This window comes from Eurytemora carolleeae, unplaced genomic scaffold (assembly GCF_000591075.1).
Source record: "Eurytemora carolleeae unplaced genomic scaffold, Eaff_2.0 scaffold1873, whole genome shotgun sequence".
Classification (NCBI taxonomy): Eukaryota; Metazoa; Arthropoda; class Copepoda; order Calanoida; family Temoridae; genus Eurytemora; species Eurytemora carolleeae.
This window is the reverse complement of record NW_019397823.1, coordinates 17,216-36,830: the sequence shown is the minus strand read 5'-3', so window position 1 is coordinate 36,830 and position 19,615 is coordinate 17,216. Positions and strand designations below refer to the sequence as shown.

The 19,615-nt window shown below is 31.3% G+C and overlaps 1 protein-coding gene across 1 annotated transcript; it reads left to right on the top strand.

The window, feature by feature from the left end:
- The first annotated feature begins 2,940 nt into the window (after nt 1-2,940).
- Nucleotides 2,941-19,311, top strand: LOC111716017 (uncharacterized). The gene is made up of 17 exons (XM_023491429.1): nt 2,941-3,039; nt 4,272-4,319; nt 7,699-7,800; nt 8,370-8,954; nt 9,310-10,068; nt 10,155-10,688; nt 11,155-11,476; nt 12,026-12,105; nt 12,988-13,051; nt 13,707-13,796; nt 14,380-14,422; nt 14,752-14,830; nt 15,609-15,695; nt 15,963-16,039; nt 16,949-17,156; nt 18,510-18,721; nt 18,860-19,311. Exons 1-17 carry the CDS (start codon nt 2,980-2,982, stop codon nt 18,906-18,908), a joined length of 3,399 nt encoding a protein of 1,132 aa, XP_023347197.1. The 5' UTR covers nt 2,941-2,979; the 3' UTR covers nt 18,909-19,311.
- Nucleotides 19,312-19,615: the final 304 nt, after the last annotated feature.

Genomic DNA, 19,615 nt, shown 5'->3' with positions numbered 1-19,615 from the left:
AATCATTGATAATTTGAAACAAAATTACGAAAAAAATCGACAGACAAACAAAACAACTTTCGTGCGAAGTTAAGAAAAGTTCAAACAATCCTAGAATTTTATTTAAACTAAAAAATATGGAAGTTTTGTTCTAATTGATCTATTCTGTTCTAATTTGTATAGGATGAAAGAAAACATATTTTAGAAAATGAGGAACATGTCGGTGTCCTCATCTGGGTTCACCCTGGAGCATTATTTTGTCTTCAAAAGGCATTCCATGTCATATTTTAAATATTTTAATTTGAAAATTTGTTTTGGTTTACATTTTATTCATCTTTCACTATTGTGAAATGAATCAAGAAGTATAGAATTATAAGGGAGATGGAATTGACGCGGACTCCATTCAAACAAGAAATATATGTTTGATGTACAAATACCGCGTACTTGTACTCGGAATAGGTTATTGTAATGTTTACATTAAACAGGAAAAAAAGTAGGCTGAAATAAACGAAAACTTTTTCTGTGATGCAAAAATATTAGCAATACCAACGTATTTTTTTCTGTTATAAAAAATCCGTTTTATTTATTACGGTAAAATAAGGAACCCCATTTAAAAAAATGGAAAAAACGACCTTTAAAAAGACTGTTTTTCAAATGGAGTACCATCTGCAAAGTATGTAGAAACTAGAAACTAGAAACTAGAAACTAGAAACTAGAGACTAGAAACTAGAAACTAGAAACTAGAAACTAGAAACTAGAAACTAGAAACTAGAAACTAGAAACATATAATCATATGGTAGGGCGGGCAGCGCCATTTCATTCTCCCTTATAATTCTATGCTCCTTTGGCAAAGTTTTATTGGTCTAGATAATAGAGAAAGGATGAAACTTCTTTCATTACGAACTAAAAATCTTTAATTCGAAGACCTAAAACTTTAAAAAATAGGAAAAAAATTTGGGTCTTTTTGCAAACTCTGATTTTCTAATTCCAACATCGTTGCATCCCAATGGCGTAGATCTTAAATATGTCAAACTTTGAATTCTATTATACCAAATTTTCTAATTTTGAAAATATTTTTGTGTTGAATCTATTTCACGTAATATTCAAATCTTATATGTTCTTATTTATAACTTCTCTTGATGAAGAGAAAAACAAATATGTTTTGAATAAACATTACAGAAACCCACCGTATAGAAATCGTATTTTGCGTGAGAATATTTAGAATATTTTTGAAAAAAATAACTTTTTTGTAATTATCATTATCATTATCATAATTTTGTTATTTTAACATACCCTGAACATTAAAGGAGCCAAATAGTTTAATGATTATCAATGTTAATAGTTTAATTTAGTACAGCAAACTCTCTTGGGGACATTTCAGAAAATGCCGCCGGAACATTACAAAATACTTTTTTTTTAGCTCAAATCTATATAATAAAATAAGACATTCGTATATATATATATATGATGCGCACAGCCGGCCAAACAGCTGGACCGATTGGGCTGAATTTTTTCGTGGACAATCATAGGTGGGCGGGGGTTGTTTTTCCAAATATTTTTTTTTTTCCACGGGCAACGCCGAGCCCTTCAGCTAGTGTTATACAAATCTGAGTAAAACTAAAAAGAATTAAAAAGAAACACTTGGCAAAAAGTTACATAAATAAAATAGTATATTGTTGTTACAATTTCTTGAAATCTCCGATCTACAGTTTTTCTCTAGATTAATCCAGCATTTTCAAGATTTTAAGATCTGGAGAACATGCCTGAAAAGGTCGCCTTGTTATTAAATTAGATCTGGAAAATTCAGGATTATTAGAGAAAGTGGAGACACGAAGAAACAGAAGCATTTAATTGATCTAATTTTCTATTTATTTATCTATCTTTCTATCTATCTATCCATCTATCTATCCCTCTCTATTTATCTATTATTTAATTATCGACTTGTTTGATTGTATTGTTTGGGTAGAGTAGGAGGGAGTGTGTTTATTGTTTTCTTTCCTTCGATCCCCCCCTCCGCCTCGCTAATCCAATGGATGGTATCCACCCTTCCTTTTCCTTTTTTTTTACTTTCCCTGCCTTTCATTGGAATTCTAGTTTACGATACCTTACCATGGTGCATTAAAGTCTTTAAGAAGACTAAAAAAATAATGTAGAGTTTGACATTCTGGCGTTAAGAAACAAAAGTGTTGTCGTAATAACTAGTGACCCTCCATTTATTAAGATGGGCATTTCCAATTCGCAACGGTACCCTTGAAGCCTTGGATCTGCCCAAAATGTTGAAAATAACTTCGTTTTCTAGCTTGAAAAGTGTTTTATTAAAAATAATAATTTTTCAAAATTTTAAAACGGGATATCAAAATCATACTTGACACAGCTTGTGATGATACTGTTAAGAATCGGACATGCCGCTCTGTAAATGGAGGGAGGGTCACTTGAAATTAGCCTTTCAGCGTCACTCCTGTATGCCGAGGCCATTAGCGCCTGATCCAATTAGGGTTCAGTCATGTGTTTGTTGTCTATTCTGAACCAATAGAAATAAAAAAGTTGAAATGAGCCTTTAAGAAAGAAGACAGGCTAGGCTGTGAGCTCAAATTAAATATCAGACTGTTCAGTGTATTCCTTCTTTAACACAGTGTTATTTACTTGCTGTCTCCGGGTTATAATATAATTTTGTGCAATAAATAAAAGTATTTTGGTGACAGTTAAAAGTGGTAAGCTAGAAATTACACTTTATAAAAATTCGAAAACTTTAACAGTGCATAACATTTCTTACATTAGGCTATCTATCTATCCTCCTATCTATCTCTAACTATTAAGAAATGATCTGAGCAGCTTTTAAGTTTTCATATTTATTAACATAATTTGTGTCGGATTGCTCCTCTTCAGTCAATAAACATTGTTTTAGATGGTTAATCTATCTAGATCTAAATATATAATATCTATCTATCTAATTTCAGATATAAATTCAAATTTTTGTTTGTTTAAAAAAGATGAATTAAAATGGGACGGATTCTAAATCTTTCCTTGTGTTTTCTTTCTGTGGTGGCAGTCACAGCAGAGGTAGGTTTAACTGGTTTAAAGCTATTTATGTACTTTGCTTTATTTTGGTGGGTGTTTTTTTGTTTGTTTTGTATCCAATAAACGTGAAAACGATTGAACCGATCGGGTCCAATTTTTTTTGTTGGGGCTCACGTGACCCCTGGGAAGGTTTATGGATGATCAAAATTAAAAAAATTCCGACAAAATTCAAATTTCAAAAATTTTGAAAATCCACGATTGTTTTTAGAAAGTCCGCAAACTTTAACTGTTTTTGTTTTACAATGCATACAAGGAGGCAATGTTCACAATTGAAATAGAAGAATGGCGCGAAGTGTCCTTAAAGCCTGTTAAGATAATAAGACTGAGTTCTCGCCTGAAAAAAGCTGTCCACGTCATTTCAAGTGACCGGTCCGATTCACAATCTATATCTGAGCAAAATAAAAGTGAGTTATTCCGGTTTTTCTGTCTGAAAATTGTTCAAACATTATTCCTATTCTCTATACAATAATTTGCAGACAAAAATCATTTGATATTCATTTAACCCTATCACGATTGGGGGAGTGGGGGGGGGGAGTGTTTTCCACCACCCTCACCTGTGGTTTTTTCTGAACTTCTTCACTTTTTCACCATAATAGTTGAAAACAAATTTGGCTAAAAAAAATCTCTTTTTTTTGATAGAGTGGAGGACGGTCAAACGACAGGTCGGTGTTTCAAAAAAATCAGAAATTGCTAATAACTTTTTTATTTATTGAGCTACTTATATATTTGTAAAGCGCTTGAAAAATTGATATAATAACATTTGTCATATGTTAATATTTGTAATAAGTAAAAATAAGTTTTGTAAACATTTTTTTGGACATACTTTTTGAAATTTTTTAAAATCCTCCCTTACCCTAACCATTAAAGTTAGAGGTCTAATTATTTTTTAATGATAAGGCCTTAAAAAGTTGGACAAGGGACATGTTTTACACTCCCATTTCTCAACTCTAAGGGCAAAATCATAGGGGTGTGTGGAAATCCCCCCCCCCCCATCTTTATTAGACAAAAATCCCAATCGGGATATAGGGTTAAGAAATTTTTTTGATCAAAGTTAATTTTCAAAGAGAAGTATTTGAAATAGGCATAAATAGTTCAGCGCAAATGTCTGTCAAAGGGAAAATCCAAATATTTGGGAAAAATTTCATTTTGGGGAAACGATTACATTGGAGCTTTTATGTCCTAGCGATTATTATATTTAATTTTTGTTAATTTAGATTATTGACAATCTATCTGATAATCCTAATTCCAATCTGATAGGCGAGGTAAGCAAATAAAGAAGATATTTGCATGTACATATTTGCATGGATAAAAGCTTAAATTAAAGTTACATTAAATTACAAATTAAATAAAAATGTTCCTTGTGAAAGTTCCACTTCCGCTTTGTCTGGTCAATTTTAAATATTTACACAAAATATTTGCAAAGTATTTGTCTGGAATTGACAATTACATATGCATTGGACAAGTTTAGTCGGAATTTATCAATATTTGTTCATTGTATGCTTATTGATTGCATGTGTGCTGAATCTTGAATGTGGATTTACATGTTGTGCTCTGAAATTTCAGAAAATACATTTGTTGGTGTTGCGAATAATTTGTTATAATAATTATTCAAGTCAAAAAAGTCAAATCTTCAAAATAAAGTTGTCATAAGTTAGAAAAGATCAACAAACTATAAAACAAACTCATGATAACTTTAACATGTTGAAATTTAGACAGGCAATATAGCTTATTAGGCTTCTAGAAAATTTAGCGGTTATCTGGTGATTGTCAAGCTGCAATTATCAAAATCCATGCACAAAAACTTTCACATATTTTTCTGTTTACAATTGTGGATTTTTAAAATACGTAGATTTCGATTGTTTTTATTGTTTATATTTCAGCTTTATAAAAAATGATCCAAAAACTTTAAGATATTTCCTGTAATAATTTACTTTTACTTCAGTATTTATAAAAATCTCAACAAGTGAGGCGAATCGTCATTAGGTTTGATAGTATAAAACCCGACAAAGGGTTTAAGTTGTCCTTGTTTTTATTTAATCCTTAATTCTAACAATGTATTAAGTTCAAAGAATCTGCAGTGAGCAAGGTCTTATGTGGTTTAATTCACTGTTATACCACTGTATAATGGTGTATCTAGCTTAATTCACCATTATACCACTGTATAATGGTGTATCTAGCTTAATTCACCATTAAACCACTGTATAATGGTGTAGCTAGCTTAATTCACCATTAAACCACTGTATAATGGTGTAGCTAGCTTAATTTTTATAACATATTTTGAATACGTAGGTTTTTAAAAATTTCAGTAATTACTTTATTATCGAATCCTTCAACATAAAAAATGTTAATTCTTCGATTAATACCTGGTTTTCTTGTGAGCTTTTGTCCACATTTTAAAAAATATTTTTGTTCTTGTTGATCATGTATTAAAATAGCCTTATTTTTTTATATGTGGTTTATTCTTATATTGCCTGAAATTCTGTATGAAATATCTTGCAGCAATTGCACGGATTTAATCAAACATATCAAAAAAAATCTTTATCTATTGAATTTTAATTCAAATTGAAGAAATAAAATATATCAATGACATAATAGATTTTCGAACTGTGTCTAGCTTTCACAATATTCACGGGGATTTAACGGTTCTGTCAATATTCCAGATAGCTGTGACTTTCGATCACAATTTGACCCATTAAACATAATTTGTTAGTCTTTTCTATTAAACACTTTTTTGTTGGCATATGCATTTTGAATGAAAATGTATAACACACAAATCCTTAAAGTAAATGATTATTGAATTAAAAACCAAAGCTCGTTTTATTTCAAATAGAAGAAACCGAATGCTGCTCACTATGGTTAGTCCGGTGTGTATTGTATTTATCAATTATTGCCAAAGCCTAAAGGCATTCTCAAGCTCTATATCCGTTGGCTTGACATTTTCGTCTTATTTTCTTTATAAATACGAGCACAAAACATCTGCTCATGTTTTTGCATGAGAATTTATTAGAAAGTATATTCTAAACAAGCTTGAAGAGACTCTAGAGCAGAAACTACATTTATTATAGAGATGAAACAATACCACTTAAACCTTCATATTAAAAACAACGACAATAGAAATATATCTTTTTTTTTCTTTTTTTTATTTGAAAAATGTTGAATTTTACCATTTTTTTCACGCTGCTTTCAGAGGAAGTAAAGGGAAGCCACTTTTGAGAGAAAATTTAATTAAAAATAATCAATTTTTCTTAAAAAATCAATGAATTTATTGTTTATTCTTGATGAAGCTATGCTCTAAATTGGGAAAGTAGGATGGTGAGAGGATCAAGGCAACTATCTAAAGGGGGATAGAAAGGCCTTCTTAATAAGTGTCTATTAAAGTAAGCCCCCCCCCCCAACCCTTCCAGTCCAAACCAATCAACCTAAACACCTTTCTTACTACGCAAGCTGAATAATAACAACCACAGAGAAATAATACTTATATTTTAGTTCCATTATTTTGAATAAACAATATCCTTAATTCTCAGCCTAAACAATAACAGTAAAAGGGGTTAACCAAGAACCTTGAAATATTTATCCTAAGATAGCTCTGAGGGAGGGAGGGGGTGGGGCGTAGTGTACTTTAAGCTCCCAATTAAAAAAAATTCTACACAATAACATACATTTGCGAAAATTTTCCTTGTTTTATCTTTTTTTTTTAATATAAGTTTTGAAAACTTTTGGATTTTTTTTGATGAACTAATTAGATTATAAAGATTTCTTTTGTGTGGCCAAGTTTAATGAATTTTAATAATTTTCCGATAGTTTTCAACCTTTTTCATATTCTTAAAAACAACCCCCAGACGACAAAAATATTTTACGACGAATAATTTGCGTAAAGTTTATTTTTCATATCATCGCAACCTTCATCTTGTCATATATGTCTCTTTACCTTTAGGTCTATGTTGATGAATTCGTCCTAATTACAAGTAACTAGGTGGTGTGAAGAATTACTTTAAATTTAAAGAAAAATAGACAAAAAATTATTTTTTAAGTGATTTTAAACGAAATTTCAAATTACCCTCCATACAAGAGGGGTATGTCGAGCGGTACCCTTTGAATCTTTGCCTGGTTATTGATTAGTGAGATCTGTCTAGCTGATAATTGATTAGTAAGATCTGTCTATAGCTGATAATTGATCAGTGAGATCTGTCCATAGCTGATAATTGATTAGTGAGATCTGTCTAGCTGATGATTGATTAGTAAGATCTGTCTATAGCTGATAATTGATCAGTGAGATCTGTCTATAGCTGATAATTGATTAGTGAGATCTGTCTAGCTGATAATTGATCAGTGAGATCTGTCTATAGCTGATAATTGATTAGTGAGATCTGTCTAGCTGATAATTGGTTAGTGAGATCTGTTAGCTGATAATTGATTAGTGAGATCTGTCTAGCTGATAGTTGATTTGTGAGATCTGTCTAGCTGATAACTGATTAGTTAGATCTGTCTAGCTGATAATTGAATAATGTATTTGCAAACTTTTAAAACTGAAGTCTTATTGATATTGAATATTCAGACCATTTTACTTAAAACCAAAAGTTTTGAAGAGAACCTTAAGAATGACTTTTTGCATGTGCATGTATAATTTTGCATGGATTCCAGGTTGCGAATATCCCGCAAAGGTTCAATGCAAAATATTCTGGAGAGAAAGATAGGAAGAGTCTTGAAGAATCGGATTCAAGCACTACAAGCACTTCAATCAAGGGAAAACAACTTCATTTTAAACAAAATTTTAAAAAAGAAATAAAATCAAATTAAAGTAAATGTATTTCTTAATTCTCTTTAATTTTGGTGACTCTTTACAGATCATATGTCTTCTTACTTAATCATTGATTTTCAGCTCTTATTCTGAAAAAAAATATCCCAATGGAAGACTTGTCTCAAACTCAAATGTTCTAATCCTTTTATCTTTGCAAAAAAACGTTGTAGACCTTTGATATTTCAACTTATGCATTCTATACTATGTAAGTCTATTAGTTATAGTATGACATATAAACAGTCTAAAGCTGCATAAATATATGGATAAAAAATTATATTTTGAGACGAGTGCTCATATTGAGATTTATTTTGTAAAATTGAGTGCATGGATGCATGAAGCATGAAGCATTAAGCATAAAAATAAAAGTGTTTTAAAGGTCCTTATTCTTCTTTATTAAATCATAAAATGCTGTATGTAGCAAAACAATTTACATTCTATTTTTGCTTTTTTTACAACTATTTTTATAATATCTTTTGATTTTATAAAATCAAATTTGTTTGTTTTCTATCTAAAGGAAGTGTCCGAGTCCGATTTAGTAAACAGTATTTATTCAATCCTCATGTCGATGAGAAACCAAACCAATTTTTCCGATATCATTAGTCCTGAGCTTGCACAACCCTTGGTATTGCCATCGATACCATCAAACAACCTGGTTAGGACCAAAACAGCTCAGAGCTGGAAACCAAGACCAAGGCCTGTAAAGAAACCAACCAAAGAGAAAAAAGTAAAAAACAAGAAAACTAAACCAAAAAGTAAAAAAGGAAAAAATGAGAAAGAGAAAAAGAAAGAAAAAGATGAAAGAAGAGACCAGCGAAAGGAGAAAAGAAAAGAAGGACGGGAAAAAAATGACAAGGATAATAAACAAGACCGAGAAAGGAAACGTAAATCTTTAAGACAAACCCTTCACAAAGTTAAAGGAAATGCGGGGAAAAAACCTGAAAAATCTACGGATTTGAAAAATCTAGTTAAAACCATAATCAAATCCAAACACGGGAAGCACGAAAAGAAATCTGGGACAAGGAAAGAAAAGAAAGGAAAAGATAAGGAGAATAAGAATGATAACAAACTTAAGAAGGGCGGAAAAGGAAAAAAGAAAAAGGTAAATTGTGATTTTCTAATCCCTATATCTTTGCAACCTATGTCGCAGACCGTATATTTTAACCTTATATTCTGTTAGATCAAATAATCTAAGTTTGAAATAATATTAAATAATTACTCCATCACCACGTTAAAAAGATATAGGGATTAAAAAATTTAAGTTTGTGGAAAAGAATCAATTCCTTCAATAATTTTTTTATTAAACAATATATTTTTCTGTTTGCTAAAAAAATAATACTTAACAAGTGAGCTTTATAGTCATATTCAATATTGCAATGAATAATAATTTATTCGATTGTCCTTATTTTACAAAAAAAAATTGAACAAAAGTTTTACAAAAATTTTGAATATATTAGATCAGAAGTAAAAGAGAAGTTTTCCACAACAAACGGAAGAATGGTAAAAAAGGAAAAATTGAGGAAGAAAGTGAAAAAGAAAGCATTTCAGAGGAGCTTGATGAATTTGATGATGGATCAAGTTCAAAGTCTATGGTCCGATCCAATCGCAAAAAATTAGAAACAAAACATTTTTCAAGAGATGGTCCTAAATCTGCGGAGAAGAAAAGTAAGAAAAAGGGATCTAAAAGTAAAAACAAACAAAAATCTGTCAAAAGACCAAAAAAGAAAGGAAAAGGAGGGGGTAAAAGCGACAAAGTAAAACTAAAGGAAAAAGAGGAACGGATGGGCAATCGAAAAATGACCAGAAAAGAAGACACTGTTAAAAAGGAGGAAAAAATAAGCAGAAGACGGGAAAATAGAAAACTGGATGGTGCTAAAAAAGAAGAAAAAATTAACAATCGAAAGCAATTAAGAAAAGGTGGAAGAGAAGGCACTGACTCTGAAAATCGACTTGACCGGCAGGATAAACGGAGAAGTTTACGCCAAGATTTACAAGAAGTAAAACAATCAAAAGGAGAGACAAAGACAAAAAATAACAAGAATGTGAAAACTCTTCTGAAAACTATGCTGGAATCCAGCCAACGATCAGACAAAAAGGTCAGAAAGCATGATGGGAAATCAAAAAATGATTATGGTCTGTCCTTATTGGGGAGAAATAAAAGGAATAAAAAGAAAGAGAAAGAAACAAGAAAGGAAAAAAGAGATAAAGTTAGAAAGGTGTGTAAATATATTTTTTTAATTTTTGAAGGACAAAAGAACCAGATATTTTGATTTTTCGTGAAGTAATATCTTTGAATTTTTAGGTTCGCTCAAAAAGGGATGTATACTTTCAAAGTTCAATTGAAAAAGAAGAAAAATCTACTTTGGACGAAGAAAAAGAATCAAATGAAATCAACAGAAAATCCCTGCGTTTAAAACCAACTGGAAGAAAATTATCAAAACCTTTTCAATCATCAAAAGCCCGACCAAAACATCAAAAACAGTCAAATAAGGATTCCAAACATGGCAAAAAAAGAAAAGAAAAGAAAGGAACTGATGAAAAATATGAAAGGATAAATGAACGAAAGGAAGCAAGGCAAGAAGGTAGAGGAGGAACCAATCTTGAAAAAAGAAACGATCGTAAAGAAAAGCGCCAATCACTTCGTCAAAATTTTCATGGTACTAAAAATGAATCAGTAAGAAGAAAAAAGTATGATAAAAAAAATATATTTATAACTATGAGTAAACTTAAACATAGGCCAAACAAGCATGACTTAAAAGAAAGTAATAGAAGGGGTAAAAAGCATGGCATGAGAGGCGAGGAGCATAACAAATTGGTGAAAGGAAAAAGGAGAAAGGTAGTGTGGTTTTTGTATACTTTTTTGCATGTGTTTATTATTAGGGGGGGGGGGGGGCAATTTTCTATTTCAATATTTTGCATGTTACAAGTTTACACTATGGAGACTATATACAAAGACAAATCTTAATAAACTTTATCTTCTCTTAAAACATTTTCAATATTGTTTTCCATATTCTTTTTAATGTTGTAAAGAAACTATAATACTCTTCTAAAAGTTTAATTTTCTAATCCTTTTATCTTTGCCACCCATGAAATTCTAGATTCTATAATTTGCCAAAATAATTAAGTCTTTGTCACAAGCTCTGATTTTCTAACTCCTATATCAAACTGTGGATTCTGTTAGATAAATATTCTAAGTTTGATATATCAAACGTTTACATGCGGTTGCACATTTTTAGGGTTTAGAAATTACAGTAAGAGAAAATTTTCAGTTTATTTTATTATTATAATTGATGCCATTTTAGACAAGGACCAAGAGAGGAGTTTATGACATATACATGATAACAGAACCAAATACAGCACCAGATACAGCACCAGCTATAGATACAGCACCAGAGATAGCACCAGCTGTAGATACAGCATCAGAGATAGCACCTGCTATAATTACAGGACCAAGGATAGCATCAGCTGTAAATACAGAACCAAAAATAGCCCCAGCTGTAGATACAAATGAGATTGATGGAGATCCTGAAGAAGTTGGGGATGGAAGATCAAATGTAATAAAAGTTCTTGACATCGGGCACTTGGCAGATACTCAGAGAAACGATATTATTCTCCCCCAAATAGGTTAATCTTAGTTTAATTATATACACTCACCGTATCACCAGTCAGATGAGAGAGTTTACATTCCCACCATTACTATGCAGAGTAGCTCTGGACCTCCTCAATCTAAGAGATTTAAGAAATTATAGGGTCTAGAGCTAGCCTGAATAGTAAGAATGTGTACGCTCTCATCTGGCTAGTGCTACGATAGGTAGCTGTCATTCTATATGTTGCAGTAATATTTATGAAGACGTGGGATAACTTGAAAGTTGAAAAAGGATTTAAGATGGTCTTTCATCTTTAAAATAAGTCATCTATTTTTACATGTATGGTTCTTGAATTAACAGTAAAGAAATATAAGTAGTTCTTGCAATATTAGAATTATTTTTATTTTGGGTAATATTTAAAGCACAAATTTATGATTAGGATAATTATGCCACAAATGAAGCAAATTATTTTAAAGACAATATGCAAGTTTATCTCTTTCAAAAATGCAATTTCACAATTTTTTAATACATATATATAATTTAAAAATATTACACTATCCTTAGGTTAAAAAACTTTTTGTTTTAGATTTGGCGGGAGTTGTGACGACAATAGGGGCTGCAATACTTTTGGCTTTCTGGATAACCATAGCTGTGTATTTTGCAGTGGTAATTTTTCCAGCATTATCTGGTATCGGAAAGACCCGGAATTAATTTACAATTAATCCGTCTATTTTACAATATAATTTTACAAATATGATTGATGAAAAGATAATCACAAATAGCCATAGTCCTGCCATTACTAAAATGTGGTCTGCCTTTTTTGAGCATTTAAAATTGCCCGCGATAAACATGTAAAGTCGTCTCACCCCGGACTAACCAGATTGAGCAGCATTCGGTTTCTTCTATTTGAAATCAAACGTGTTTTGTTCTATAAGTCAACAATCTTTTACCTTACGGATTTGTTTATTCTATACTTTTTCCTTTAAAATGCATATGCCGACAACAAAGTATCTCAGCAAAAAGTCTAAAAAATTGTGTTTAATGGGTCAAATTGTTATTGAAAGTCACAGCTTTCTGGAATATTGATAGAACCGTTAAATCCACGTGGCCTGAGTAACTGTCAAATACTCCGGGTCTGATTATTAATTCATTCATTCATTCATTTATTCTCAGAGACGACTGTACATAATTTATTGATCTTATTTCTTATGTTCCTATAATTGTAAACTGGTTTATCTTTCGGAAAATTATTTAATACGCCATTGAAAACTACATTTAAGGCAAGATTCCAAGAGTTTTAGGTCGTCATAGAAGTTGCACACTATTTGGGTAACCCTGTACTTCTTTGTTTAGATACAGGGTGTCTCGCTAAATCTACAGTTGAACTTAAAGGACGACATTTTGTCTTTACATTTTCAAATTAACACCTATTCAAGAAAGTAGCAATATTTGAGCAAATATTAGGAAATATATCGGCATTTTCATAAAACTGAAAAAAACGAAAAATTTATAAAATTATTAATTTTGACTAAAAAAATATCATTTTAGGGATTCCAGAGACGAGTGGAAGATGACTACTTTGCTGAAAAGTATGGATATCATAATTTTCAAGGTAAACCTGTAACAAATCTAGATGCTAATACTCTAACGATTACTTTACTCAAAGTCTAATGAGATCATATTTAACTAAATCTCTAGCCAAATCTTAAGGCTCTCTATCTCTAGCCAACACTCAAGGCTCTGTATACGTCCGTTCTAATCCACAAATGATATTCAACTACTTTATTTATAAACAGGTAAAAATGAACTGACCGGGCTAGCCCGGCTGGGTCAACATACAAATAGTTAAGATAATAATATTATTAATACAGATAATGAATTAGAATTGCACATCATGGTAGATTATACTTCAAACCTAATCTAATTTGGGAAAAGAGTGTATTTGTCTATCTTTTTTTGTTTTGTTTAATATCCAAATAAAAAACAAAAGGGCTCTGAACCGATCAGGCCCAAGTTTTTTGGGTACCTCACATGACATGACCAGAAGGCAGGTTATGGCTAGTCAGAATTAAGGAATGTTTTTTAGAAAAAATGTTGATATATAAAGTTTTTTGTAAAACTAAAAAAATCAAAAATTTGAATTTTTAGTTTTTTAATGTAAAATATAAAAAAGGCTTCAAATTAACCTTTAAAATTTAAATTCTTACAAGAAAGGGGCCTGATAATAAATACTTGTTTAAAAGTTCTGACATAATTTTTGTTTTCAGGACAGTTTCCAGGAAATAATAGAAATAATTTTGGGGAAAGAGTTTCAAGAGTTATTGACAATATTTCACCAGACTCATTTCAATTCTTAGGTAATTTTCATACAGTCATAACCAGAAAACTGTGGAATGTTTGATTCTTTAATTTTTAATATATACAATTAAAAGTTTTCATGGCACAATTTTAGGAGGAAATCATTCACAAATAGCTAATTTTTAAGCAAAATTGCAAACTTAAATGCAATCAATAATACAATGTTGCAACCTTGATAACATTTTAAACAAATAATATAGAATCCGACAAATATAAATAAATGAACAAGTTATTTGTTATTTTGATGTTATTTATAAATACAAATAATACAATTTTATTTATTATAAAGCGAATATTCAACCGAATTCTGAAAGAGTTTTTTTTAAACTGTTTTAGCATTTATTCTAAAATCCTTTATTTTTGTCATTGTTTAGAACCCACTTTATTGTAAAGTTTTGAATTTCAACTCCATCTATATTATAAAGCTATTTATTCGCTCATATATATTTATGTAAACTATAGCTGGCAAAAAAAAGATTTTTTTCTTTTAAAAATAATTTTTTTCCCAAAATCGATTTTTTTAACGTGCAACGCTGGGCACTTCAGCTAATCTCTATATAATCTAAACTTTAATATTTTCAGTTAATTCAATAAACAGTTTGGACCCTCGCCCATCAATTGCAAGGTAACTACTTATATTTACCCAGAGTACAACAAAGTACACACCAGTATAGATCAGTGTACATGGTTACCTGCACAAAGAATGAGAATACTAATATAGAAGCAATGATTTGGCTAAAAAAAGTTTACAGTTGCAGGAAATCATGCATTTAAAAGGAAAAAAACATTTTGTACAATCGTATCTATAAAGAAAAAGTATTGCGCAATGAATACCACATTGCAGAGCTAAAAAATACTTTAAATACCTAGCTGTACAGTAGAAAGCAGAAAAAAAAGAGTACATGTTTGGTACAATTTTATCCATTCCGTTTTTTTACAATAATATATTTTCAGGATGGGCACAGGGGCTGTAGAGAGTGTTGGCGGTTTATTATCATCCACTCTTGTACAAGGAGCAGGTGTACTGTCCCAGGTATTGTTTATTATCATCTACTCTTGTACATGGAGCAAGTGTACTGTCCCAGGTATTGTTTATTATCATCTACTCTTGTACAAGGAGCAGGTGTACTGTCCCAGGTATTGTTTATTATCATCTACTCTTGTACATGGAGCAAGTGTACTGTCCCAGGTATTGTTTATTATCATCTACTCTTGAAAAAGGAGCAGGTGTACTGTCCCAGGTATTGTTTATTATCATCCACTCTTGTACAAGGAGCAGGTGTACTGTCCCAGGTATTGTTTATTATCATCTACTCTTGTACATGGAGCAGGTGTACTGCCCCAGGTATTGTTTATTATCATCTACTCTTGTACATGGAGCAGGTGTACTGTCCCAGGTATTGTTTATTATCATCCTCTCTGTACAAGGAGCAGGTGTACCGTCCCAGGTATTGTTTATTATCATCTACTCTTGTACATGGAGCAGGTGTACTGTCCCAGGTATTGTTTATTATCATCCACTCTTGTACAAGGAGCAGGTGTACTGTCCCAGGTATTGTTTATTATCATCTACTCTTGTACAAGGAGCAGGTGTACTGTCCCAGGTATTGTTTATTATCATCCACTCTTGTACAAGGAGCAGGTGTACTGTCCCAGGTATTGTTTATTATCATCCACTCTTGTACAAGAAGCAGGTGTACTGTCCCAGGTATTGTTTATTAAAAATTGTATTGCCTCGAAATGCGTGAAATTAAGCAAAAAAGTTTTTTTCAAGAATTTACGTTAATTATTAAAAAAAAATCATTTTCCAGGTGACAGATACTTTGTCCGGTGTACCTGATGTAGTATCTGGAGGCGTTGATAGAGTCTCAAAAACTGTTGGGGATTCAAATTTCCAGGTTTGTTTTAGTTAATTTCTGAAAGTTGTATTTAGTAATTTTCATGTGTTTTTTTAGGGCAATTTTTCTCTACTTTAGGACTTTTCTCTGTCTATTTTTCTATCTATCTATTTAGCTATCTGTCTGTATATCCTTTAATCTATCTATCTATCTATCTATCTATCTATCTATCTACCTATCTATCTATCTATCTATCTATCTATCTATCTATCTATCTATCTATCTATCTATCTATCTATCTATCTATCTATCTATCTATATCTATAGGACTGCCTGCTACAATCTGTGTGTTACCTATCTGCCCCTGAAACCGACTATATCGAGAATAAACTTAGGTTTAAAAGGTAATTTTTAAAATTTCTTGATATCACCTCCAAAGATGTAATCTTCAATTTTTTCAAATTTTTTCTTGAAAAATTTTGAAATTTAGTTTTGTTTTACTCTCCAGTTTTACATCTTCTCAATAAATGCTTGTACTAAATAAATGTTTGACTGTGGGCAACTCATAAAAGAACAAAACATTTTTTAATATAAATGTACATGATGGTTGCTAGAGAATGGCTGGTGATGACTTTTGCATTTTCCTTGGTATTCTCGACAAACTTTGTTTTTAATAATTTTTAATAATTAATGAAATTAGATTAACATTTTGAAAAGTTTTAATTATTTACAATTTCTTTACAGGGAACTTAAGGGAATTTTACTTTACCAAGGGTTCCCAGGCACAATTGGTCGAGGGAACCCGTGGAAAAGTGTAATTTTGATTTACCGAAAAAGTAGAATTGTTTACAATTTTATCTTTATCTTTCGAGATGCAAATGCACGGTTTTTTACACGAGAACTTTGCAGAGCTGGTCATTATTCCGGAACAAAATTTCCATTTTGGAAATGGAATGATCCGGAAATTTGTTGCGTAAAGTGGCGTTCCGGATAAATTCCGGATCAAATGGAAATCGGAATGTTTACAGTTCGCATGACGTAATCCGGAAATTTTCCGTATTACGGAATGGAAACCGTAAAATTTCCAAACTCCACTTCGTAACTTGGAAATTTTTCCGGTTTCCGTAACGTAAACCGTAAAATTTCCAGTTTCCATGTTGTAACCCGAAAATTTTTCCGGTTTACATAACGTAAACCGGAAAAATTTCAGAATTACGTCATTTAAACTGGAAAAAAATCGTGGAACAATTAGTATGTTTATTCTGAAATAAAAATAAAACCATTTTATCATGCCTATTAAATTTTCTGCTTAGGATGCTTGACGCGGCAGGAATTTCCTCTAAGTTTGAGGGCAGGAAACTCGACAACAAGAAGACTGGGAGCAAAGAGGAGAGAAGAAAAATAAAAGAGGAGAAGAGAAAGAAGAAAGAGGAGAAAAGGAAAAAGAAGAAGAAAGAAGAAGAGGAGAAGAAGAAAGAGGAGGAGGATGACGAATATGAATATGAAGACTATTATGATGAGGTATTTTCTTTAAAAAAAAAACACTTAAACTTGCTCCAAAATCTAATTTTCTTACATTTTTAACCAAATGGAGTACACCTTTGATATTTTAAGCTTTAGTCATTTAAACTTTACGACATCATATTGTAAAGACAAATGTTTATTTAAAAATAAGAAAATTATTCAACGGAATTTCTCAAGCAAAGTTTTAGTCTGCTTTAAATTCCAAACTGAAGAAAACCTTTTTTAATTAATATTTAAACTCGGCTGAGCGCATTAAGCCACCCTATCTCTGCTGGGTACTTGAAAACCAGAATATGCTGGGGGGGGGGTCAATTTGACCCCCCCTCTAAATCCCATGTTTGATGTCCAAATATGACAAATGATACATCATTGGAAAGCTCTTGTGCTCTACTTTTAGAATCTGCAAAAAAATTTGCAAATTTGCAAAAATTGAATTTTTATCGCAAAATCCAGTTATATAGTACAAATGTTTGCAAACAAAATTTGTCCAAAAATGAAAAATTATACATTTTTGAAAAGCCCTTGACCATGCCATTTCAAATATGCAAAACATTTTGCAAAATTTAAATAATCTAATTTTTAATCAAGAAAAACTAAAAATGTGCAAATTTCCTTTGACAGGTTGTTTGCAAATAATTTGCAATTTTTTTCCGCAAAACTTGTGCAATTCGTTTCCTTATGTCAAAGGCTTTCCAAAAAACTAAATTTTATCAAAATCTGACAAGTGGAAAAGGGTCAAAACAAAGATTTAGTTTGTTACAGTGTGCCTGAGGACTCAGGCAGTTAGTATTAAAGCCCGGTTTTAGGCCTAAAGGGAGGGCTTTGGGTATGTAGAAAAAGTCAGAAAATTTCAACAGCCTCAGACCAATACTTTTTGAGTTATGTAAAGAAAATACAGGGGGAGTCAAATTGACCCCCCCCCCCAGCAGGAATAGGGTTAAATATGTGATAAGGTAATAATCAAATTACACACTATCTGTTATCAATTTTTTTTTGTATTTTAATATTTATCAACCATGAGACTTAAAAGAATACTGTTCTCGAATTTCGCGGACTTGCGCGGAATTGTGCGGAATTGTACGGAATTGCGTGGAATTGCGTGGAATTGCGTGGAATTTCGCGGAGTTTACAGGGCTCGAAATTGCGCGCAAGTAAAGTCCACTTGCGTTGAAAACCCTACTTTTATGTGACAAAATTGCTATTGCAATGTTCCCTTTCATATAAAATAAATCTCTAATTGGTCTCTAAAGCATCATTAATGGGACACCCTGTAGTTTAACCAAAGTTATTCAATCCTATTTGAACTTAGCTCATCTAAAGGAATATTTCTAAAATAATTTAACATTTCAGTATGAGGATGAGGATGAGGTTGAGGATGAGGATAAGGATAATGCTAATAATAATAATGAGAAGGATGAGAAGGATGAGAAGAAGAAGGATGAAAAGAAGGACGAAGATGAAGTATCTGAACTGAAAGTTGATGATTGCGATGTGTTTAACTGCTCTGCTGCACGTATCGGGCACAGTCTCTTAAGCCTATACCAGAGAATCAATGCTATTAGGAACAGAAAATCAATTAAACAATAAATCAATAAATCAATGCCATTTAAAACGGAAAAATTATTTTAGCAATTGATAATGCTAAAAGCAGTTTTTATTACAATTTTTAGAATATTGCATAGATTTTTTTTTAATTGAAGGTCAAGTCGGATCAGCAATGATGTGAGCAAAGACGACAATAAAATTTAAACAATAAAATCCGGGAAAACATTAAAAATTGCGGATTTTTTCCAGTAGTGGCCATTACAATTTACATTAAACTATATAAACAAGTGAAAACTGAGGAGCTAGAGACTCATAAACAATATGATAATGACAATTTTTGTGAAAACAAATACTGTTTAATACTCAAAGTATCTATTAAATGCTCTGACAAAAATAACTTCTTGATTTGAAGTTTAATAGACAAAAACAAAACTAATTGGGCAGAGTGCAGTACTTACATTTGACACTTTTTCATAATTCTGTCACATATATACATGTAGATATTTATTTTGTCATTTGTTTTTAAATTATGCATGTTTCTTTTATACTTTGTTACTTTGTGACCTGATATTATTATAGTAGATATAAAATAAATTTAAGCAACGTATATCAAGTCAATCTAAGAATGGATGAAAGAATGGCTTACTAAAACAGAAATAGATGAAGCCACATTATTTGAAATTTTTTTCCGAGGGAACTGGCCGTATATATAATCCCCCCCCCCCCCCCCAACTAGAGATACGCATATTTTTTTGAACGAAAAAAAACATTTTTGTGAACGTACGAAATTTTTCGTGAACGATGGTGTTAATCAGAAAAAAACGAACGATGGACGAACAACTTGGATTTTTCAGAGAAAATAAAATTCATTTTATTAAAAGAACGAAAAAAACAAAAACAAACAATTTAAA

Excerpts from the sequence above, each read along its gene's own strand:
- LOC111716017 (XM_023491429.1), top strand. The coding sequence starts at position 2,980 with ATGGGACGGATTCTAAATCTTTCCTTGTGTTTTCTTTCTGTGGTGGCA. Across the intron at positions 7,801-8,369 it reads CTACAAGCACTTCAATCAAG|GAAGTGTCCGAGTCCGATTT; the intron begins GGAAAACAACTT and ends TTCTATCTAAAG. Across the intron at positions 10,689-11,154 it reads TGAAAGGAAAAAGGAGAAAG|ACAAGGACCAAGAGAGGAGT; the intron begins GTAGTGTGGTTT and ends ATGCCATTTTAG.